The sequence below is a fragment of the Zootoca vivipara genome, chromosome 2, assembly GCF_963506605.1.
Source record: "Zootoca vivipara chromosome 2, rZooViv1.1, whole genome shotgun sequence".
NCBI lineage: Eukaryota > Metazoa > Chordata > Lepidosauria > Squamata > Lacertidae > Zootoca > Zootoca vivipara.
This window is the reverse complement of record NC_083277.1, coordinates 40,013,101-40,037,453: the sequence shown is the minus strand read 5'-3', so window position 1 is coordinate 40,037,453 and position 24,353 is coordinate 40,013,101. Positions and strand designations below refer to the sequence as shown.

At 44.2% G+C, this 24,353-nt stretch overlaps 1 protein-coding gene across 4 annotated transcripts in view; it reads left to right on the top strand.

Moving 5' to 3' along the window:
* The window catches only part of PLXNA1 (plexin A1), a 303,760-nt gene that overhangs the window by 179,260 nt on the left and 100,147 nt on the right, over nucleotides 1–24,353 (top strand). For all 4 annotated transcript variants that reach the window (XM_035106479.2, XM_035106478.2, XM_035106473.2 and 1 more), the window contains exon 9: nucleotides 9,919–10,033. In XM_035106479.2, coding sequence (XP_034962370.2) covers nucleotides 9,919–10,033 — 115 coding nt within the window. The remainder of the gene's footprint in view (nucleotides 1–9,918; nucleotides 10,034–24,353) is intronic.

Here is a 24,353-nt window from a genome sequence, read left to right as displayed (position 1 = left end):
ATTGACTTCAGAATTCTTTCACTGAGTGGCCACGGAGTTGTGCTTGCAAAATGGTCAGTGGTTAAGTTGTGGGATGCTGCTAACTTCACAGTATCACTTGCCATTGGTTGGATAATCTAAATGTTCGCTGTAGCCTTAGCTTAAAAGATTTCCTGCTTCAAGGCCATATGCTTCTTTAGGTAGTTGGAGCTGCAATCCTACATAGCCACACTAGGCAGTCCCATTGAAGTCACTGAGTTGACATGTTTAAGATGACGCTCTAAATGCACTGTTTCAACTGGGACTGCAAGCTTTAGTTAGAGGCTGTGAATTAAGGGCACACTTGTGTATTTTCTGAGGCTGTTTTGGTCTTGGTTAGTTCCATTATAACACGGAACAAAAATCAGTACTGAAGGTGGCCTTTTCTTTCAACCAGTGTGGTTTTTTTATGGGGGTACTCAAGGGTATACATTACCGGCACATCTTTTTCATTGTGGTACTTACTGTAACAACTTCATAGTGTGTACCAGCACCTGCTTTTCTGGGGGGGGGGGGGGAGAACTGCTTTCAACACTGGGTGGTGGCTTTTGTTTGCACAACTGTTGATTGTTTTGCACTTTCTACAAGAAGTTTGTGCAAAAACCTGGGATTTTATTAAAATTTATCAATGAAGATGCTTAGAAACAGCAGGTGCTTAAATGCTTTCATCTGTTGACAAACTTGGTTTCAGTGCAAGCAACCCCTATAATTCCCATTGAGTCAGTCTACATGCTCACCCATATTGTTGAATGGAGCAATTGTCAGATGGCTACAGTCTCCACAGCCATTTCCCTTACTTTTTATGCAAGTAAACCTTAGAGAAAAAGGTTAGACTCTCTTCTTGTGTTCTCAGTTGCAATGCGATACTTGGAACCTGAATGATACCATGGAGATGTGCTCTTTGCATTTGGTAGACAAATGATAATTGATGGGGGCCATTCTCTACAGGCACTGAAACGAGATGCTAATTAATGAGCAGCAAAAGGGAGGACAGGAGAATGTGAAGAAAGAAACATGTATAGGATCAGGTGCTCAAGAAGCAATTTTCTAGACTCCACATATAGTTTAGAGCCATAAAACAGATAGAATGATGATTTTGTGAGGGACTCTAGAGCAATTCAGGAATCACCTAGATGGCAGAGGAAGCCAAAACTGTGCTGGGAAGTAAAGTACAGTGGTACCTCGGTTTACAAATACAATTGGTTCCGGAAGTCTGTACTTAACCTGAAGCGTACTTAACCTGAAGCGAACTTTCCCATTCAAAGTAATGGAAAGTGGATTAATCAGTTCCAGACGCTCCGTGGAGTACTTAAACTGAAGCGTACTTAACCTGAAGCGAACTTTCCCATTGAAAGTAATGGAAAGTGGATTAATCCGTTCCAGACAGGTCCGCGGAGTACTTTTAACTGAAAATACTCAAACAGAGGCGTACTTACAAACAGAGGTATGACTGTAGACAGAACAAAGCAGTTGCAGTATGACAGGATACTCTGTGTCCATGTCCCAACTATGTAATTGAGGTTAGTGGGTCAAAAATGCTTTTGCAAGCCAGAGCACGTTGTAACTACCAGTGTGCAGCAATTCCTTCTGCAAAAAACAAACAAACACCCAGCTCCACAGAGGCAGAGTCCACTGCAGGACTTTTAAGGAGCAAACATATCACAGCACTTACAGAAGTTACCAGTCTAATGCTTCTTTCTTAAGTGGCCCTCTCCTCACAGTTGTAGGAATAGTTAGCTTCTGAAGATCTTGAACCCGTAATGAATGGGAATGGTATTTTGAGAGGAGATCCTGCTAGTTTAAGTTCTTTTTCATGAAAGATACATAATTTGAACATTATAACTGCTACTTCTTTTTATCTGTTTCTCCCATAATGCTCAGTATGGAATGCCCATGGAAGCTTATTGATGCTATGTTTGCAACATCATAATTTTGTAAATGATGCATCTTTCCCTTTATTTGTTAACACTCATTCCCACTAGATGGCATCATATCCTCCGCTTTCCAAAAAAAATCCCATGAAGCTTTGGGAGTTTGGACTCTTTCTACAGCGCTGCTCCAGAGAAAGCACTCATGTTTGGAACAGTGCCAAATTACATTAACCCATCCTTGGGTTGGTGTGAGGAGGAAGAATCATCATCAATTTGTAACATTCCGGATCCGTGGAGGGCAATTTCCAATGCTGTGAAACCTGTTTAATGACGGCCGAATGGAAAGAAACAAAAGTGGCCCTAATTGATTCAAAATATAGGCCCCAAAGCTCTAAAGGTGGTGCTGTCATTGTTGTTGTTTATAGAGCATCTGAGATATAATAGTCAATTAAAAGTAGAAATTAAAACCGCTTGTCTATACAGCTCACAATCCAAACAAACAATTTAATCATGACCTCGAGTACCATTTTGTGACTGAGGTGCAAAACCCTGCTTCAGTTTAGATTTGTCTGGCCAGTAAAACCTCATGAACCCTTTGTTTAGCTTGGGATTCTTAAGGAGCAATCCAAACCCAAGATTTGTCAGGATCAACTGGGTTACTGGCTACTTTTAACAGAGTAAACAGCTTCTGGCCATGACGACTATACTCTGTTTCTATGGTTGGGGGCGTACTAGTTCCAGAAGGCTGTGGGGCGGAGGTGGGGAGTGTTCTTGCTTGAGAGTTTCCCACAGGCATCTTGGGTGGCCGCTGTGAGAATAGGATGCCATTGGCCTGATCCTTGTTTATAATGGACAAATGTCTGCCTGAGTCTCGGCTCAGCTGAGGCTGTGCTGACTGAAGTCCTTCATCCCAGCTCAGCAGAAGATGTGCTGGCACAAGTCCTCCATCTGGATTGCTCTGCCCCTGAGTTCATAACGGGTGGCTTATAAGGCCCTGCCATGCATTGAAAAGACACGAAGGGGGTTATACAGCCATGCTTCCCCAATGCCCATGTGTTCTGGGTACATTTAAAGAGTTACCTGTATGAGACGGTACCCTGGCCACATTAGGGTCCCTCCATGCGTGGAGGAGCACCCAGCACATGCATTGGTATGTGTGGAGAACTCCTTCCCACATTCTTTGAACATATCTATTTCAGTGTGCGTGTTGCTTTACCAGGCAGCAGCATCAAGGGATGAGATTAGCCAGTGTGGTACCCTCTCCAGTTTTTGCTGCTTCTTAATTTGCACCTTGTTACTGTAACTATAAGGTTCATTCAGATTCTGGCCTAGCTTGCCTGTCAGAGACATAAGTAGTGAATGTCCTTTTGGGAACCAGTGTTGAATGATCTGCGGATTGTACCTGCACGTAGGTATTTATTGTCGTTTAAAGCAAGCGTGGGTTTCAGCCTATTTTGACAGACACAAACCAAGTTTGAATGGGGTTGCATTTTCTCCTCTAGCATTTAGTGTATTGTGGGAAAGGGCATTTCCTGTTTCCGCCATCAAGAACGATGTTTAGCCCGCAAGTAATGAGAGTAAACTGTGCTCGCCCAAGGAAGAGAGAGTCTTGGAGCAGATGGTATCATGCTGCAAAACAACCTGCCACTGAAACATAAACAGACAGCAATGACATATGGATATAGGGGATAAACCCCTCAAAAAGGCTGTAAAGCCTTGGCTAAAACATGTTGGTCTCATAACAGAAAACTGAAGAGCCTGCCTTCTTATTGTGCGCTGGTAAATTCAAGGGATCTCACTTGGATCCCTTTGAGGCGATAAATTGAGCTCAAAGTTGTTTTTCCTTTGAGCAGAGGCATGCTGTGCTCCAAGTTTGTTTTTACATTTATTTAAAAATGTAATGATAAACTTTCAATACAAATGACAGATATTAATTGGTGCAGCCGTGGTACCTGCATAGGACTACTGTCTGCTTAATGAGAGAGCCCCAACAGAAAGAGCTTCTCTTCATCATTTCAAAGATGGGAATATAGCTCTGAAGTCTAATTACCTCTGTATATGAAAGAGCTGACTGCATCTTTCTTCTTATCGGTAGGATAGTTCCCATTTTTCACCTAGACCTATTCAGTCTTGTTGACTAAAGGGTATGACAGGGTTGAGATCATTTTGGTGCTGGGTGATGCATTTTCATTTTCACATGATTACTTCTCAACCACATGAGGACTACGGTTGCATTAAGCCCAACCACATGGGTACAATTATTTCTTTATTATGGATTATAGTCCATGCTATCCCTACCCATTGATGTTAATAGACATGACCACCTTAGCTTCATTAATTTTAGTGGGTCTGCTCTGAGTAAAACTTGGCTGGATATATACTGTTTATATAGTGTTTTTAAAGTAGCATGCCCACCAAAGCAGTTTATGATTATGTGCATTATCTTTTTTCCTCTACACCCAGATAAATTGAATGATTCTGAGAATTGTTCCCAGGTGTTGTGGGGATCTCCAGACATAGTATTAAAGTTGCATGCTAATCCTTACGGGAGGCAGTAGCATGCAGAGTTGAATATGTGAGAATTATGTTATTCATATTTTGAGGTGAACAAGTTGCCATCTCTTTCCCTGGAAAAAATGCGAGAATTCTAGTGATACCAACAGAATCTTGGCATTAAGATCTGCAGCTTTGATATGAGAGGTAACTGGCATCATGCTAGGTATCCCACAGGTACGGTATTTTTCATTGTTCAGGACACTGCCAGTTGAAACTTAACTTTAAAGTTTTGTCTCTGTTATCCTTGCCTGATCCTCACCATAGATTTCTGTTCTCATGGGTGGCATGAAACTTGTTTTCTGACTGCTTCAGACTTCCCTACTGGTTTGATGCTTAATCAAGGGGCAGTGCATTGGGTTTAACACTGGGAGAAAACACTAGGTTCTTGGGTAGTTCTGAATGGAAAGGCAGGGTACGGATTAACCAAAATAAATAAAGTATATGTGAGACACAGATCCAGCCTTTTCTAATTACTGTTCATCTCTTGCCCCAGAGTTGGATAGTTCACTCTTTTTTCATATTTACTGTACTCTTTTTGGCTTTTCTGCTAAACCAGGCAATGGCAGTCTTTATTCAAAATGATGCAACTTGAGTTGATAATAGAAATGCAAGGAGTGGCCTCGTACCAAGACCGACGTGTTCACCATCTCGCCCAACATATTGTACTCCAGCTCTCCAGAGATCATTCCCATCGCCTAAAATCTTAGGGCCCTTTCTGCATTTTAAGTACATGCTCTTCCTTTGTGCTATGGTCTATCCTCAAATAGTCCAGTTATTCTGAAATTTTTCTCTGGCAATAACCACATCCGTTCCATATACATGGCTTGCATAAGGAGTGTCTCAATACATTTATTTGTGTGTACCACTAAAATGGCTTTTTTGTTTGGAGGTGAAGATGTGAATGAAACATGGAAATGATTTCCAGCAAGCAGCCTATTAATTCTTTATGTGTGTTAGGCTATGAGAAGTTGCCATGAGTAGTTAATAGAGCATGAAACTCTAGAGCAAGAAGTTATTGGGTCACTGAGGTCCCAGAAGTGGATCTGGGAAAAGTGTGCTGCTGCTTTTTAGTGGTGCTAAAAGAGTATCACATACCTGCTTTTCTAGGCTTCGCACAACCAGGTTGGTGACACAAGCAAGTGTGGTGTGCATGTTTGATCAGAGCTGTGCTTGCTACATGCACAATTGGCAATTCAACTCATATTGATTTCACCACCACAAGATTACATAAAGTGGACTGGGCACATTAGCTGTGGGCTGGGTTGCAGTCAGGAGAAGTGGTCTCCTAGTTATTATTTTGTTGTTATAACAAAGAGGAAACCTGTCTAGCTATCCTGAGTGACTGTGCCCTAGAACAGTGGGTCATGGAAGCAATCAGAAGGAGGCTGGTGACCTTGGATTTAATTTTAAATGGGGTCCAGGACCTGCAATTGTTGTTGAACCGACTGGGAACAGTGTCCACAGCGCAAAAGGGATCCTGGAAGCTACAGGCCAATTAGCTTAGCATCTGTTCCACGAAAACTGATGGAAAGAAGTTAACGATAGAATTAACAAGTACTGTATATAGAAGAACAGGTCTTACTGAAACAAATCCAGCATGACTTCTTCAAGGGTAAGTCCTGCCACACTGACCTTTAAGAGTTATTTGGGAGAGTTTCAGCAAGCATACAGATAGAGGTGATCCGGTCAACACTGCGTAGTTAGACTTTCCAAAAGCTTGTGATAAAGTCCCTCACCAAAGGCTCCTTGCTAAGCTTTAGCAGTCATGGGATAAGAGGAGGGGTTCTCTTAATGGACAGTAACTGGTTAAGGAACAGGAAGAGTAGGAGTAAACAGGAAGAGCTCTCTCAATAGAGGGGGTATAAGAAGTGAAGCCTTCCAAGGGTTGGTATTGTGAGCTGTGCTCTGTCACTTGTTCATGAATGGTCTAGAGTTAGGGATGAGCAGTGAGGTAATAAACTTCCCCCACTATTGTGGAAAGCGGTGAGACTATGTGATGACGATGCAGCGAAGGGACAGGGACAGCTAGTGTGGCCTTAACTACCTCCTTTTCACACAATTGTAATCACATTTGTTGTTGCTGTTATTTCATTTCATTTATGAATTGCTTCTTATTAAGTATCTTGAAGCAATTTCACAGTGCAGTGGAAGGTTGTATTAAACAAATTGCATGTATTAGAGCAGTTAAAACAATTGCATATATAAAAAACTATTTCATAACCAATACAGAGCAAAATACAGATAACAATCTCCACTTAGAAGGCTTATTGAAAGAGGAAGGAGAATGCCCCAATAAGGGAGGGAGAGTCTCTCTGTCTCTCTTGTTTTTGTGTGTGAGGGAGACAGAGAGACGAGGTTGTTTTGGGCTTAGCTGCAAAATCATCTTCCACCACAGTCAGGAAGAAGACTATTTTTGCCTTAATAGCAAAATAGTGAAACCTCTGTTTGTCTCTATACAACTGAAAAGGGAAGAGCTCCTGAATCCAACTTCTCGAATGTGATCAGCTGGAGCCCCTAAGGAGAAGACTTTGCCAAAAGTTGTCTTGCTGTTCCATATTGGAGAAAGGGGGCTTAGATTGCTGCTACCTTGTGTCTCAGCTGACATAGGAAGGAGTGGAGCCAATGATGCTTGTGCTTCAGACACTGTCCAGTTCAAAACGTGGCCCTTTTTAGTATTTGCTGAACAGGACCTTAAGAACTAAAGAAATGATGGTCAAGGTCAGAAACTAGAGAAAATGGGAGATAAACAAGACATTGAAGGAGAAGACTGTATGTATCAGAACACCAGGAAAATAATGGATCAAAACTTGTGACCAGAGGGAAGGGAGGAACATGGTACGCACACAAACAGTGTGAGTGGGTAGGAAAGGAAGTAAAAGAAGGGAGTTGCAGTATGTGGCCGCATAAGCATATGAAAGACATTTACAGTCCCAAAATGTTAATCTGACTCAAGCGTTTGCTCGCTGTATAAATTTCCTATGAATTACTCGACTTTAAGACTCAAGGATTTTGCTTCCCGCAATGGAGGACTTTTGTTTTTCCTTCTGTTCATTAAAATTGCCTTTCATGAATCCAAAAATAAAGCTCACAAAGTCTGTGATTCAACCCACATGCAAATGGATGGCGAGGAAAGGATCCTCGCGTTGCCAAGTTAGGAGGAGAGGTCACAGGGGGTGCACATTTGACCACATGGAATGCATTATGGGGCCTAATGTGGGAGGAGGAGAAGGCAGTTGGCACAGGGATTAAAGAATGAGAGCATTAAGCTGTGACGTTTGTAACGTTCTGTTTATGCAGGCGTAGGAGGCGGTGCCGCAGTCCTAGGGATGCTCTCATCTTTGATTCAATAGTGACCTCAGCTGCTCCAGCATGGTGCTGAGGAGACAGTGCTGCAGGGTATGACATGGACGACCCAGTAGGAGACATTCAAATCTTTGACATTTCTCTCAGTTCCTCACTGCGACTCTAAGGCAGGGGTGAGCAGAAGGTAGTACAGGATCGTCTGGTAGATTTCCAGGTGATTTGAAGGTTTCTGACTCCCCCATTGTTTAACAATAGTAACAGTTAGTGTGTGGGAAGACAGTGTGTTTCTTTATGGTACTCAGAACAAATTTCTGGGCTCGGGCTTCTCTAGTCCAAATTGTGCATGCTTTGTACCTGACTCCAGTTGGTGGAGCTGGGAGTTCTAGTCCTACAAGATTCTAGTCTGCCCTGCACCCTCCTGGCTCCACATTGTGGCTCATCCTGAATGTTTTGCTGGAAAAAGCAAAAACAGTTGGGTGCTTCTGGGCACCATAATGCTTATGGTATGGTATATCAATATCCAAATACTTGCAAATCCACTCTTCAGCTCTGTAAAACCTTCTCTCCAACTGTGTTGGACAATGCAAGCCTTTCATTTCTCATCTTTGTCTATATAATAATAATAATTTATTATTTATACCCTGCCCATCTGGCTGGGTTTCCCCAGCCACTCTGGGCGGCTTCCAACAGAAAAATGAAATAAAATAATCTATTAAACATTAAAAGCCTCCCTAAACAGGGCTGCCTTCAGATGCCTTCTAAAGGTCTGGTAGTTGTTGTTCTCTTTGACCTCTAGTGGGAGGGCATTCCAAAGGGTGGGTGCCACTACCGAGAAGGCCCTCTGCCTGGTTCCCTGCAACTTGGCTTCTCGCAGCGAGGGAACCGCCAGAAGGCCCTCGGTACTGGACCTCAGTGTCCGGGCAGAACGATGGGGGTGGAGATGCTCCTTCAGGTATACTGGACCGAGGCCATTTAGGGCTTTAAAGGTCAGCACCAACACTTTGAATTGTGCTCGGAAACGTACTGGGAGCCAATGTAGATCTTTCAAGACCGGTGTTATGTGGTCTCGGCGGCCGCTCCCAGTCACCAGCCTAGCTGCCGCATTCTGGATTAGTTGTAGTTTCCGGGTCACCTTCAAAGGCAGCCCCACATAGAGCGCATTGCAGTAGTCCAAGCGGGAGATAACTAGAGCATGCACCACTCTGGCGAGACAGTCTGCAGGCAGGTAGGGTCTTAGCCTGCATACCAGATGGAGCTGATAGACAGCTGCCCTGGATACAGAATTGACCTGCACCTCCATGGACAGCTGGGAGTCCAAAATGACTCCCAGGCTGCGTACCTGGTCCTTCAGGGGCACAGTTACCCCATTCAGGACCATGGAGTCCTCCACACCTGCCCGCCTCCTGTCCCCCACAAACAGTACTTCTATCTTGTCAGGATTCAACCTCAATCTGTTAGCCGCCATCCATCCTCCAACCGCCTCCAGGCACTCACACAGGACCTTCACCACCTTCACTGGTTCTGATTTGAAAGAGAGGTAGAGCTGGGTATCATCTGCATACTGATGAACACCCAGCGCAAACCCCCTGATGATCTCTCCCAGCGGCTGCATGTAGATGTTAAAAAGCATGGGGGAGAGGACAGAGCCCTGAGGCACCCCACAAGTGAGAGCCCAGGGGTCCGAACACTCATCCCCCCCACCACTTTCTGAACACAGCCCAGGAGGAAGGAGCGGAACCACTGCATGACAGTGCCCCCAGCTCCCAACCCCTCTAGACGGTCCAGAAGGATGTTATGGTCGATGGTGTCAAAAGCTGCTGAGAGATCCAGCAGAACTAGGAAACAGCTCTCACCTTTGTCCCTAGCCCGCCGGAGATCATCAACCAGTGCGACCAAGGCAGTTTCAGTCCCATGATGAGGCCTGAATTCCGACTGGAAGGGATCCAAATGGTCTAGTGTTCCCTTGTACTGTTAAGCAGTCCCTGCCTCCCTCTTGCTCATGAAACATTGCACTGGACTTGGGGATAAAGAAATAATCTCAATATTTATTGTACAGTACATGGAACTTTGGGGATCCTGTATCTCTAACAGCAACAGCAATGAAGTATTGAATTGTTGCATGGAATACTTCCAGAAATATTTATGCTGATTTCCCCAATTTTTCTTGCAGTTGCCTGTCCTGTGTGAATGGATTCTTCCCTTGCCATTGGTGTAAATATCGTCACATTTGTACCCACAATGCTGCTGACTGTTCCTTTCTGGAAGGGCGTGTCAACATGTCTGAGGTAAGTTACCAGGACTGCCTTTCCTTTGCAACTCTGTATTGTGGATCCTCTCGTTCTCCCCCCCCCCCCATCGCTTTCTTCATAACAATGCTACATACAAAAAGACCTGTACCATTTTAAAAGCATCTGATGGGGAGGAAATTCGAACAATGGTCACCAGTGAGAGGGAGAGCTGCAACACAGTGAAGTGGGGGAGGTGTTGTCACCTCATGGAAAGGCTTTTAAGCTTCAAACCCAAAGGCTGATGTTCAGAGAAAGAGGAGAATTTCAGTTCAGAGGTAGTAGAACAGGGCCCTTACATATGGTGCTTTGTAAAGGGCATTGTAGACTATAGATTGTAATGAAGTGGTTGTCATTCCGCCCTTCTCCTTATGCCCCAGGCAGGGGGAGCAATGACAATTAATTCATTAATGTTTAAAGGTGGTGCTGTGGGGGAGAATAATAATTGCTACAGACCATTAAAGCCAAGCAGTAACAAACCATACCAGGGCAATGAATTAATTTCAATTAATGTTTTAAAAATTAATTTCAGCTAATCATATGCATTAGTAATATTTTCAAGCTGGCCTCAGTCACTGCAAGCCATAGCTTACAGTCAGAGCTTGGAGTGCAGCAACTGAGGAAGGAGCAGAAGGTGAGCTGAGCTTGGGAGACACTCTGTAGGTTTTGTGGCTTTGTCTTTTGGGGCTGTGTGTGAGTAAGTTTGTGTGCTTATCTGTTTTCTTACTTGTTTGTGTGCTTGTGCTGGTTTTCTAGGGCTGCTGCCTCTTGGATTTGGGTGACTGTTCAGGCTTGTGTGGGTGTTTGTTTCTGGCTGTGACCTTGTTTGTTTCTGGCTGTGACCTTTCACCTAGAAGTGTGAGTCAGGAAGTTCAGGTGATTAGCTGTGGGCGGAGCTAGTCAGAGCTTGGAGTGCAGCGCGCGCAGTTTGACCCATCTTTTTGATCTAGGGCAGCAAGTCTGACACGTTTGTTAGGGGGGACCTAGGCCTCTTCCTCTTCCCCCTTGACTTCAAGGTTTTCAAGATGGAGGTGGAGGGAACAACCGTTGTCACCTGCAATTCCTGTGCAATGTTTGTTTTCTTGCCAAAGGATGTGGGTAGCTACACGTGCAACAATTGCAAGTTGGTTGCCCTACTAGAAAACAAGGTTGCCCTTCTGGAAGAGAAGGTGCAGCAGCTTCAGGGGCGTGTATCTACGCTCCAGAGAATTAAGGAGCTGGAGCTTTTCTTGGATGCAGCAGAGCACACTGTCTGCACCAAGGAGGAGACAGGGGATCTCCCTGAGGAGGAGGTCAGTTCCCCAACACAGCAGCCAGATGTATGGAGGAACGTGACTCATAGAAGTAGAAGGCCCAGGGATCGCTCTGAGTGCTTAGAATTACACAACCGTTTTGAAGTGCTCATGGAAGACGAGGAACATACTCCACCTGAGGATCTCTCATCACAGTTGATGAGGAATATGAAGACGAGCAGCAAAGTCAGTCCTCCGGGAATATGCAGGTAACCTTGGAAGGGACAGCACATGGAAGAATCCCAACCAAGCCTATGAAGAGGCGTGTAGTGGTGATAGGGGATTCCCTACTGAGGGGTACAGAAGCAGTGATCTGTGGGCCTGACAAGATGTCTCGAGAGGTGTGCTGTCTACCTGGGGCCAAGATCAAAGATGTAACAGAACGGCTGCAAGGAATCATAAAACCCACCGACAAATACCCCTTCCTTTTGGTGCATGTGGGAACCAATGACACTGCAAGCCATAGCTTACAGAAGATCAAAAATGATTATGAGGCTCTGGGCAGGAAGTTGAAGCAATTAGATGCACAAATTGTCATCTCTTCTGTCCTCCCAGTTGAACGACATGGCCCAGGGAGAGAGGGAAAAATAGGGGAAGTGAACAACTGGCTTCGCAAATGGTGCAAACAGGAACGGTTTGGATTCCTAGATCACGGTCTGCAGTTTCTTGAAGATGGACTTCTGGCAAGTGATGGACTGCACCTCACAAAAGTTGGGAGGAATGTTTTTGCCACAAAACTCAAAAACCTCATCAGGAGGGCTTTAAACTGACTTATGTGGGGGAGGGAGACAGTGGTCCTGAAGGTAGGAGTCTATCAAATGCTGAAGATGATCATCCAAATGTCAAGGACCAAATGGAGCAAGCAGCATGCAGACCTAGTGGTGGGACGAAAATATCCTTAAATAAGAGACATGGGGGAATGATCAACGGTCTTCAATGTCTGTATACTAATGCACAGAGCATGGGAAATAAACAAGATGAACTTGAGCTCTTGGTACAGCAAACTAAATATGACATAATAGGCATCACTGAAACCTGGTGGGATGAGTCTCATGACTGGAATGTAGTAATAGAGGGATACAATCTATTTAAGAGAAATAGACCAAACAGGAAAGGAGGAGGAGTAGCTTTATATGTTAGGGATATGTATACCTGTGAAGAGATCCAGGATTTAAAACTTCAAAGCCAAATTGAGAGTATCTGGGTCAAAATTAAGGGAGAGAAAAACAACAGTGATCTCATTGTGGGAGTTTACTATAGATCCCCAAGCCAAACTGAGGACACAGATGATGCCTTCCTGGAACAGATGGCCAAGCATTCCAAAGGAAGTGAGATAGTAGTAATGGGGGATTTCAACTATCCTGATATTTGTTGGATGTCAAACTCAGCCAAGAGCATAAGGTCGAACAGATTCCTCACTGGCCTTGCAGACAACTTCATTGTCCAGAAAGTGGGAGAAGCAACAAGAGGATCAGCCATTTTAGATCTGGTCCTAACCAATAGTGATGACTTGGTTAGTGGGGTAGAAGTGGCAGGATCATTAGGTGGGAGTGACCATGCTCTTCTGGAGTTTATTATCCAGCGGAAAGGAGCAACCAAGCATACTAAGGTCCAAATTCTAGACTTTAAGAAAGCCGACTTCAGAAAACTTAGGGAAACGCTGGGTGAAATCCCATGGACAGTAATACTAAAAGCGAAGGGAGTTCATGATGGTTGGGAGTTTGTTAAAAGGGAGATATTAAAAGCACAACTTCAGGCAATACCAATGAGACGGAAACATGGAAGGTGCCTAAAGAAGCCAGGCTGGCTATCTAAAGAACTTTTGACTGAGTTAAGATTTAAAAGGGATATGTACAAAAAATGGAAAAGGGGGGAAATCTCCAGAGAGGAATTCAAACATATAGCCAGCACGTGTAGAGACAAAGTCAGAAAAGCTAAAGCACAGAATGAACTCAGGCTCGCTAGAGAGGTTAAAAGCAACAAAAAGGGCTTTTATGGGTATGTCCGTAGCAAAAGGAAAAACAAGGAAACAGTGGGGTCACTCAGAGGAGAAGATGGTGAAATGCAAACAGGGGACAGAGAAAGGGCAGAACTCCTCAATGCCTTCTTTGCCTCAGTCTTCTCCAAGAAAGAAAACAACGCCCAACCTGAAGAATATGGAGCAGATGATTCAGCCCGGGAAACACAGCCCAGAATAAGTAAGGAGGTAGTACAAGAATACTTGGCTAGTTTAGATGTATTCAAGTCTCCAGGGCCAGATGAACTACATCCAAGAGTATTAAAAGAACTGGCAGAGGTGATTTCAGAACCACTGGCAATAATCTTTGAAAATTCCTGGAGAACAGGCGAAGTTCCAGCAGACTGGAGGAGGGCAAATGTTGTCCCTATTTTCAAAAAGGGGAAAAGAGAGGACCCAAACAATTACCGCCCAGTCAGCCTGACATCAATACCAGGAAAGATTCTAGAGCAGATCATTAAGCAAACAGTCTGTGAGCACCTAGAAAGAAACTCTGTGATCACTAAAAGTCAGCATGGGTTCCTGAAAAATAAGTCATGTCAGACTAATCTGATCTCATTTTTTGACAGAATTACAAGCCTGGTAGATGAAGGGAACGCTGTGGATGTAGCCTATCTTGATTTCAGCAAGGCCTTTGACAAGGTGCCCCATGATATTCTTGTAAAGAAGCTGGTAAAATGTGGGCTAGACAATGCTACCATTCAGTGGATTTGTAACTGGCTTACTGACCGAACCCAAAGGGTGCTCATCAATGGCTCCTCCTCATCCTGGAGAGTAGTGACTAGTGGGGTGCCACAGGGTTCTGTCTTGGGCCCAGTCTTGTTCAACATCTTTATCAATGACTTGGATGATGGGCTTGAGGGCATCCTGAGCAAGTTTGCAGATGACACCAAATTGGGAGGGGTGGCTAACACCCCAGAGGACAGGATCACACTTCAGAATGACCTTAACAGATTAGACAACTGGGCCAAAGCAAACAAGATGAATTTTAACAAGGAGAAATGTAAAGTACTACACTTGGGCAAAAAAAATGAAAGGCACAAATACAGGATGGGAGACACCTGGCTTGAGAGCAGTACATGTGAAAAGGATCTAGGAGTCTTGGTAGACCACAAACTTGACATGAGTCAGCAGTGTGATGCAGCAGCTAAAAAAGCCAATGCAATTCTGGGCTGCATCAATAGGAGTATAGCATCTAGATCAAGGGAAGTAATAGTACCACTGTATTCTGCTCTGGTCAGACCTCACCTGGAGTACTGTGTCCAGTTCTGGGCACCACAGTTCAAGAAGGATACTGATAAGCTGGAACGTGTCCAGAAGAGGGCAACCAAAATGGTCAAAGGCCTGGAAACGATGCCTTATGAGGAACGGCTTAGGGAGCTGGGTATGTTTAGCCTGGAGAAGAGAAGGTTAAGGGGTGATATGATAACCATGTTCAAATATATAAAAGGATGTCATATAGAGGAGGGAGAAAGGTTGTTTTCTGCTGCTCCAGAGAAGCGGACACGGAGCAATGGATTCAAACTTCAAGAAAGAAGATTCCACCTAAACATTAGGAAGAACTTCATGACAGTAAGAGCTGTTCGGCAGTGGAATTTGCTGCCAAGGAGTGTGGTGGAGTCTCCTTCTTTGGAGGTCTTTAAGCAGAGGCTTGACAGCCATCTGTCAGGAATGCTTTGATGGTGTTTCCTGCTTGGCAGGGGGTTGGACTGGATGGCCCTTGTGGTCTCTTCCAACTCTATGATTCTATGATTCTATGATTCTATGATTCTATGTGCACTTTACACTTCTGCCACACCGACTCGGGCAAGTGGTCCCCAGAAGGTTTGCAGTGGGACAGCGAGGCCCTTGGACTGAAAACGTTAGCCAGGCTGTTCAGAAGATAAGGACCTGGCTTGTGGGACCTTTGTGTGGCGGGATGCTCTGGAATCTTCAGTGGAGAGAAATCTTTCAGCACCAAGAGGATTTTGCTGCTTCACCCTTTTTTGATTTACCCTGGTTGCAGAGTCAGTCTGCAAGCCATTAAGAGAGAAGCCTGCGGGCCAGAATGTCTGTTTCAGATAGGTCACTGTTGCACTCACTGGGGTCCTTCCTTCCTCTTCCTGTCTTATCTTTATTATTCTGTCATTTCAGCCCTCAGGCACATCTTTAACTCTTTCTCTGCTGCATTGACTGTGTTCCTCCAGCAAATCCAAGTTGTGATTGTGACAGATTTTTCAAGTTGTGATTGTGACAGATTTTTCAATTGTCTTCTAAGCTACCGTGCAGGTCAGACACATGGAGATTTCCACAGTATATATGGTGAATCATCCAGTGTCCTTAAGGATGACTTTAATATAAAGAGCTGAGGAAACCGCCCATTTCCTAAAATGCATACTTTATTTCATTTCGGATTTGGTTAATGTGATGTGGAGTTTAAATTGTCAAGGAGAATCATTGATTCCAAGTGACAGATCACCTGCCCTGCAGAAATGAGCATTTGTATCCTGAGTGTCAATTCTTAGAGGCAAGGACAGAGTTTTGCTTTTAGATTGCAAAGGCGCAAGGAGTGCTAAAATAATACAGTGCGCTGGCTAATGAACTCAGGACAACAGAACAATCTCATTGTGTGCCTCTTTGTTGCAATGAGGTGTTTTGTTTTTTTCAAAATAGTGTAATGTAAGCATCCTTCCAATAAAGCAACCAGTTACTGGCTTTTCTTGCATTTCCTCTGGAGGATTACACATTTTGAAGATTCCTTGTATAGCAGCAATTCTTGTTATTCCACAGTGGCTAGTTGTCTGTCTAGCTACTAGGAGCTAGGTGAGTAGTGAAGGCAGGGGCTGTCAACTCTATGCAGTGTGGCATCCCATGTTACTCTGAAAGAAAATAACTCCCTACGAATGAGTTACAATTAGAGATAGAGTAGCTCCAGATTCTGTTTTCAATTCCAGTGTTTAGTTCTTGGAAAGAATAAAGTTGGAAAGAGAAGTTAAAAAAGAGAGAATTGTTTCTAACCTGTACAGAATTCCTTTCCGTCACCACTTGGCTGACCACAGCCAGCCTCCGCTGTTTAGGATCAGGGTGACACTTGGTATTCTGAGACAGACTTAAACCCCAGTTTGTAATTCTGTGAACACCTACTGAATGTTTCAGTTAAAATCTACTGCCTATCCAAAACAGCTCTATTCATCCTTCTACTTGTTGATTTTCTCAGGGGCTTTTGCCTTTTTGGGGAAGCATAATAATAATAATAATTACTGTGAGCATTTAAATAAAATGAAATTGTAGGGGGCTCTCTAAAATACAGTTGAATGCATATAGAGAACTTTGGTGCATTTGAAGTCAAAGGTGATCAGGTGGAGAGCTGTGATCAACTTATCAGTGCTTAATTTTTAATCATATTGCTGCTAGAGATAAAGTCTGCCTAGAAGGCAGGCCTATTTCCCCTCTGATTCTAGATATGTGGGCACTGGGGTTAATAACTGAACAATGAGTGAAATGTATGTTTTCATACATTTCATACAATGAGTTTCAAGTGGAGAGCATAGTTTCATGTATGAAATTATGTTCTCCATGTGTTCTAGTGATGAATCATGGCACTGAAAACATACCTGAGAGTTAAGCCTTAGCCAAACCTGGTTCAAGGCAAGAGCCATGTTATAGTAGTTTCATTAAAGGGTAACATGGTACTTGATCATGACAGGCATTTGTAGCTAATTTAGATGTTATGTTACATTAAAATAGTGACACTATTCTGATTGTGAGATCTGTTTTCAAATTGGAGGCTAAATCTAAAATGGTGGTTGATGAGAGATGTTGAAATATGAAACACTCTGCCTAGAGAAAGTAGTTCATGGCTACCTGTGAATGCTCAGAACTGTTTCACTTAGAGGTTAGGATGCGTTAAATATATGACCCCAACCAAGATGTGCAAAGGGGGAACTATGGACAAAGAGAGGATGCAGGATGGATTTGCAGAGCCTTGATGTCAACAACTGCAGCTGCAGTTAGATGACCTTTCAGACACCTTCTTTTGGTGGTTCCAAAGACCAGTATGTGATGTCCCTGATAAACGACAGGGCTATTTTTGTGGTTTCTGCCTTGTTATCACCTTCCTCCATAAGTTAGGCAGCGTGCACTATTTCAAACAGTTTCCTGCCTTTTGTGGGGTGGGATGAGGTGAGAAAAAAACACCCCTGGGTCTCAATGAACCAAGGGCAAACTGAGAACATGTAGCTATGTTGCCAGATAACTATCCGGGCGCAAACCGTATATGGAAAATACTGAAATTCATATCTAACTCCTGTTGTGAAAATGAGTGTGCCCTTGGCAGGCTCAGATGACCATAAAATCCACCTCTGCCTCCACAGAAAGCACTTTGGACAGACCATAAACTGGTGCAGTATCTTAAGAGGCATTTTGCTATTCAGCCCTGTCAGCAGAATGCAAAAGAACTTGTGTTCTTCAAAAGGACTTGGTGGGTCACAAAGGACTCCTGTGTCTAATCCCTAGAGAGCTCACACCACACTGTGGCTCTTGCCCTTTAAGATGCCAGCAGATCTCGCTGCTGCCATTCTGTTTCTTTTTTGCAGCAACAGAGAAATAAGGACGCCCTTCTAGATTGTGCGTGTCAGAATGCAGGTTGACACCATTTGGAAGCAATTGCCTTCCACTCTGGTGGAGGGAACCATTATAAACCAGGAGTGGGGAAACCCTTTTCAGCACAAGGGCCACATTTGCTTCTGGGCAAGCTTTTGAGGGCCACATTCCAATGGTGGTGGGTGGAGCTAGAGGCAAAAGTAGGTGGAACATTTGATGCAGATGTTACCTTTGTGTAGTAGGCTAGTACCTACACACACTTACACACCCCTCTCTATCCATACAAGCAACAGGCACAACCAGAATTCAGAAACATCCTAGCCCGACAAAAACACATTATTATTTTTTGGTGTGTGTGTGTGTGTGTGTGTGTGTGTGTGTGTGTGAAGCAGGACCAGTGAGAGGCTTCCGAGAACCAGTTTTAACCTGCAGGTTGCAGGTTTATAACCCACAGTTTATAAAGTGAGTGTTTTTTTTTAAAGGATCTTGTTGATCCCACTAAGTGACAAGGAAATTTCTCATGCACCCTATTTCCTTTTCTGATCCTCTTGTATGCAGTGTAAGATATGCCCAACAGGCCTTTTATAGGACTAATTGCCTGGTTTCAGCTAGGTGACACACTTGGCAATTCAAGCAAAGGAAACACCTCTTCTCTTCCCAGTAAGCAAAACTTCACAATTCAGCCCAGAGATGGGAAAGCCATGGCCCTCCAGATATGGCTGGACTCCCAACCCCCATCAACCGCAGCCAACATGGCCAGGGACAACTTGTAATCAAACCACATATGAAAGGCCACAGTTTCTCCACAGTGGATCTAACATCTTGACCAGAATGAAATGGAGAAAGGATGCATTCTAGTAAGTAACATTGCACTTTGAACTGGCTTCCTAAAAGTACCCCTTTCCCCTTTTCTCTGGGCTTACAGAATACATTATGCTAGCACAACTGCCCTTCCCTCATTTGTAAGCATTTCTCAGCTGTCCTGTGGTATTTAAAGGAGATGGGGAAAAAGAGGTATGACCCCCCCTAAAGAAATCTTAAAACAGTACTCTTATGAAGGCCAAATGCCCATTAGTACCTATAGAAATGAATGCTCCTTAATAGCCATTTGGCTAAAGACATTTCAACAGAATCTTCTTCAGTGCCTGATATTTCTATTTAAAAATAAAACTACTTTTTGTTATACCGTATTATAGTTCTTAACCTTAACTCTTATTCTTTATAAGCTAAGCAGTGCACCTTTAAGGATAAGCTAAAATATTTAAGTTATTTTGGGTCTATAAATGCCAGTTCCCACCTTTTCATAGGTACTCATCTTTCCTTTCTCTGAGAAGTTTGTGTCTTGTCTCATCAACACTTAGCCACAGACCCTTCTTGGAGTGCCAGCAGTCATAAAAAGAGCACCTCTGAACATGTGCAGAACTATTTCCCCTCACTGCAGCAGAACCTCACAGTTCTGTCAGTGAGATTTGAGTCCTTCTATGTCATTTTAAAAAAAAGGTATGTGTATCAGCAGCTACATCTTTTATCTTTCTCCTCAGACCTCCCCCTTAAGTCTGCCCTAAACTGCTATGCACTTTTTAATCTCATTTTAAACCTTTCCAGCCATTCTGCATTCTCATGACTAACACATATTCCCCTCTGGCTTTGAGTAAGAAGCAGTCATGTCCTTTGGGCTCTGCCTCATATTAGCTCCTAGCACTTGTTTGTTTTGGGTCCTCTGCTTTCATGGATTACTCTGGACAAGGCATTTTGTGCTGTGCTGCGCTACAGCCAGCTTGACAGCTCCTGTGTTGCATTAGATGAATCCCACTCTAATCTTTTGCTGTGAGTGCTGGCATAGCGGAGGTGCCCTCAGCTGTATTTTTCACTTCCTTCTCTCCCTGTGTCATTTCCCACTGTGACTCCTGTCTTGCAGCCCCTCCAGGCTGATGAGTGTCAGGCTCCACATCGAAGAGGTCGAGCTTCCAGCAACGAACAATTAATTCCCCTCCACCCCACCCTTTATCATCTCTGGGAGTTTGGGCCCTCCAGGAAAAGGAACCATGGGAGATTGGCAGTTACTCATCCAGCACCCAGCCACCAGCAGCACAATTTCTTTTGCAAGGGCTGCTTACGTGGGTGGAAAACTCTGCCAACTGTTATTAAAGGCAGAAGCTGTTGCTGGTGAGCCTGATCCTGTTGACCTGGGAGGAAATGAATGAGCAAGACAAGCGGGGCATCCCCTTGCACCCCCAAGAGCTGAAGGAGTAAGCTTGAGGAATAAGCAGACACTCATCAGTATGGAGACTCCAATGTCTCTAAACTGTGAGACCAGAAGACTGTGAAACGAAAGAGAGCAGTAGGCTTTGGAAAGCCCTTAGCCTTAAAGAAAGAAAGAAAATGCCATTAAGCATTTATGTTTCTTTTACTCTGCCCATGTTGATGAGAGTTCATATTCATATTTATTGGCTGCCGGATGCAGAGTACCTGAAATAGGAAGGGGAGACACAGCTAGCAGGATGTGTGGCATAGTGTCACATTTTTAAAACAGTTTGTAAGAGCTGTTGGGAGCACCCTTCCCCTAAAAAAGAAAAGAAAAAGCCCAAATCCTTGCTCCAGGGAATGGGGAAAGGGGCCTTGGCCTTGGTAAACTCTAAATCCACAGGGTGCAGGCATACAAAAGAGGAAGTGTTGGGATATATAGAGAGGTGAATGGTATAGTGGCATGCAAGAACAAGCAGGTGTAAATAGCTTGTAAGAACATATGCTGTATAGTGATTCAATTCTTTTTCTTCTAAGCTGGGGCAGCATGTATGACCCAGGTCTTTCAAGAAGACTCAACACAGGGAAGAAATAGCAAGCAAGCAACCTTGGCAGATGTAATTCTAAACCTTTTGTGGCTGAAGCAGTGATCAGTGCATGATTGTGGCTGTATGCACATTCCCATTTACTCTGCATCCAGTGTGCTCCCACTGCTGGTTGGGGAAGCAGTGTCCACACACACATCTATCCTGCGTCTGTCCTGTTTTTTCTTGAGAAATACTGCATTTTGATGTGTTTCCCCCTAAGCAGCTCTGATCCAAATTGAGAAAAAGCACAACCTAGCTGCGTTTTTGTGACGGGGTGAGCTCCCGTTTCTCGGTCCCAGCTCCTGCCAACCTAGCAGTTCGAAAGCATGTCAAAATGCAAGTAGATAAATAGGAACTGCTACAGTGGGAAGGTAAACGGCGTTTCCGTGTGCTGCTCTGGTTCGCCAGAAGTGGCTTTGTCATGCTGGCCACATGACCTGGAAGCTATACGTCGGCTCCCTCTGCCAATAATGCGAGATGAGCGCCACAACCCCAGAGTCGGTCACGGCTGGACCTAATGGTCAGGGGTACCTTTACCTTTACCTTTTAGCTGCGGTTTAAGCTGTGAACACCTTCTGCCTGCTCATGCTCAGTTGAACTTGCCCAATCAGCAGGGGGGGGGGGGAGTAACAGCCTGATCACCTCCATTGTCTTTAGCAGAGGTGTGATATGCAGCAATCAGCAGCTGAAGCTTTTCATCACATTGTGTTAAATTTTTATTCCTCCTCAGCCAGTTGCATGATGTTTGGAGAAGCCTCCTCCGAACCTGCTTCCTTCCTCTTTGGATACTGCCTGTGCGGTTCTTGGTTCTGGAGGGAAGCAGAACAGACAAAATGCCACTGCTCTGGGTGGAACACAGGCCTTGGCTTTTACTCAGCTTGTTTTCATGTGGCTTCCAAAGAGAAGTGGTTAAAGAGAGACCTCTGAATGTGGTGAGGATGCCAACACACTCCCCTTTTCAGCGCCTCTTGCTTATGTTTTGGGATGGGATAGGGCCAGAGATGCATCCTACCCTTTGCATCCTACTACAGTATTCTTTATGAATGTTAGATTAATCCTTGGAGCTATTTTAGGGAAGCCTTGGTCTGGCTAAATTGCAAGCTTGTTTGTGTCTTGTGGGTTTTGGCCAGAGAGGTGTAATGGAAAAATCTGTTAGAGCAGCACCCACACAGACTCGCAACCCATTTTTATAGTTTCTAATTCATTGTCTCTCAAATTTCTGCTGGGAACAAAAACGGATAGCAAGCAGCAGTATGTGGAAGGTTTTTCTTGCTGCCTGTGGGAAAGTTAAAACATGCTCATGTGAAGTCATCCAAGAACATTCTTCTTCATTCCCTAATTCCACAGATTCTTCATTTTTAAAAAAAATAATTGCTGTTCAGTACTGAATTCCCAAAATTTCTTTTTTTAAAAAAATTAAAGACTTTTGCATGACAACGGGATGTGATTGGCTATTATAGCAAAATAATCACCTAATTAAAAGCATGATTTGATGAGGTTGAAGGCAGGGTGGGGGAGTGTTTGATGTTAAATAAATGAGCATGTGCTTTGAAGGCAGATGCTTACGGTGGAGAATTTCACCACTGAGTTTGCTCAGCTCTCCTTTACTCTGGTTCCCCCCAAAGGTGAGCAGTAGAGAGAACAATCCTATGCATGTATCTAAGGCAAGCTTCTTATTGGTTCACTGGGGCTGACTCCCTTGTAAATTTACATAAGATTGCAGCCTGAAAGTTCCTATCACTAAATCACAATTTTGGAATAATGGATTTTCATTTACTGAAAATAGGCCCATTAATAGCCATTACTAACTTAGGTCTGTTAGGTCTACTCTGAGTAAATATTAGTATTCAGAAGCCTATTATGCAAGTTAACTGAGCATGTTTTCACTTACAGAAATTTTGGCAAGGCTTTTGATTGTGGACAAGAAATGTAATAAGTTGTTTGGCATTATTTAGCAATAAGGGAAAGACAGGGGATGCTGAGCATGGGTAGAGAACTCCCGGTTCCTAAGGATACCTTTCCATGATCCCCTAAAAGGACATCCCACTTTTTACTTTTTAAAAATGTTCTTCTGTTGCAAACTCCTGTTCACTCAGAGCTCTGTTAACCACAGACTCCCAAAAGTTGTGCGTTAGTTTTGTGCGCAGAGCAGAGCCCTCCCATCTTCTCAGCTGTTTCACGCAGGTGCAATTTTGCTAAATCAGGGATGTCCTTTAAAATGAGGGACATCCGAGAAGAGACCTCAGCAGATGTGATGTAGAGGCTTTGCTATTCATCTCTGAAATAATATGGCCTGACAGCTTGCTTTTCGAACTGGAGACTGGCATCCTGTGCGCTCAGAATTAGTTCCAAATTCCGTTGCTTGCAGTATCCATGAATGTACATGCTGAAAATATGCAGACCTGGCTAAGGAGATGACAGACGTGTGGAGTATGGGTAAGGGAGTGTTCTCATTAGTCCTTGGAATTGGCTTCTCCGGAAGAGGGAACAGCTGGGGAAGGCCTGGCCAGTGTCAGAGCCATTTTTGCTGTGCAGCATCACGAGTGTGGAGCCATGAGACTCTTTAGGAAAGGCTCCTTAGCACCAGGTGCTTCCTGTTTTTGAGCGGGGCAAAATTGTTGCTGGATGACACATGGCTCCCTGTAGACGCCAAGCATGTGACGTAGCAGGATTGAGCAGGGTCTGTCTCAAAAAGCCAGTCAGCAAAATGTGTGCATGTTTTGGGGGAGAGGCTTTTAGCTCATGTACTCCATTTTCCCAAGCTTCACTGTGTTGTTTCAGGCACTCTGTTTTGGGCTATGGTATTTAGGCATGCACACCTAATCTGTTTGCCCAGGACACCCCAGAATTAGCGGATTTTATTCCCAAGGAGGACAAAGAGCTATGTGGGTGTTATTTCCTGTATGTCAGTGAAATCATGGAATCTTGGGGGGGGGGGAGTTAGTGCAACTCACCTTATGTTTTAGAACCTCAAAAACCCAAGAGAACTTGAAACCTCAGGGTGTGGGTATGTATCTCCTGTACTGGTTTGACTTTGTGGTTTAATCCAGTGAGCAAATCAAGTATTGTTCAAGGTTTTAATGAGCTCCCATAAAGAGCTTTGAGGTGTCCTGCTTTTGTGTAGTTGGAAACTGTTCCTGGAATAGACACACCCATTGCTGCTGTTCCTGCCTCTAATACAAGTTTGCTTACTGGAATTGGTGCTGGTGAGTTGGGCTGGGGGACAGAGCTGGTCCGCCCCCTGTTGGAGTCTCTGGTGAATGTGTTTGCAGGCTCCTGAGCAAAGTTTCTGATCCTACCACTGTTTGCTTCAAAACATGTTATTCTCCACCCTTTCCCTGTTATTTAAAGCAGGGATGCCTCCCCCCTCCCCCCAGGCCCAGTTTGACTCGCCTGGGGATTGCATCAGGCTATTGTTGCCAAAGTGGTACCCTTCTGGGATGCAGGGCTGTTTTCTTGCCTGGTCTTGTTTATTTTTATTCTCTCCCTGTGCTCTGCAAACTGGCTTTGGGGAGGTCAGGGTTGTCCTCTGAGAGCAGCAAGGGATGCTGTACAGAGTTTTATGTGTCTGCTTTGCCGGGGTGCTGAACAGCCACTCA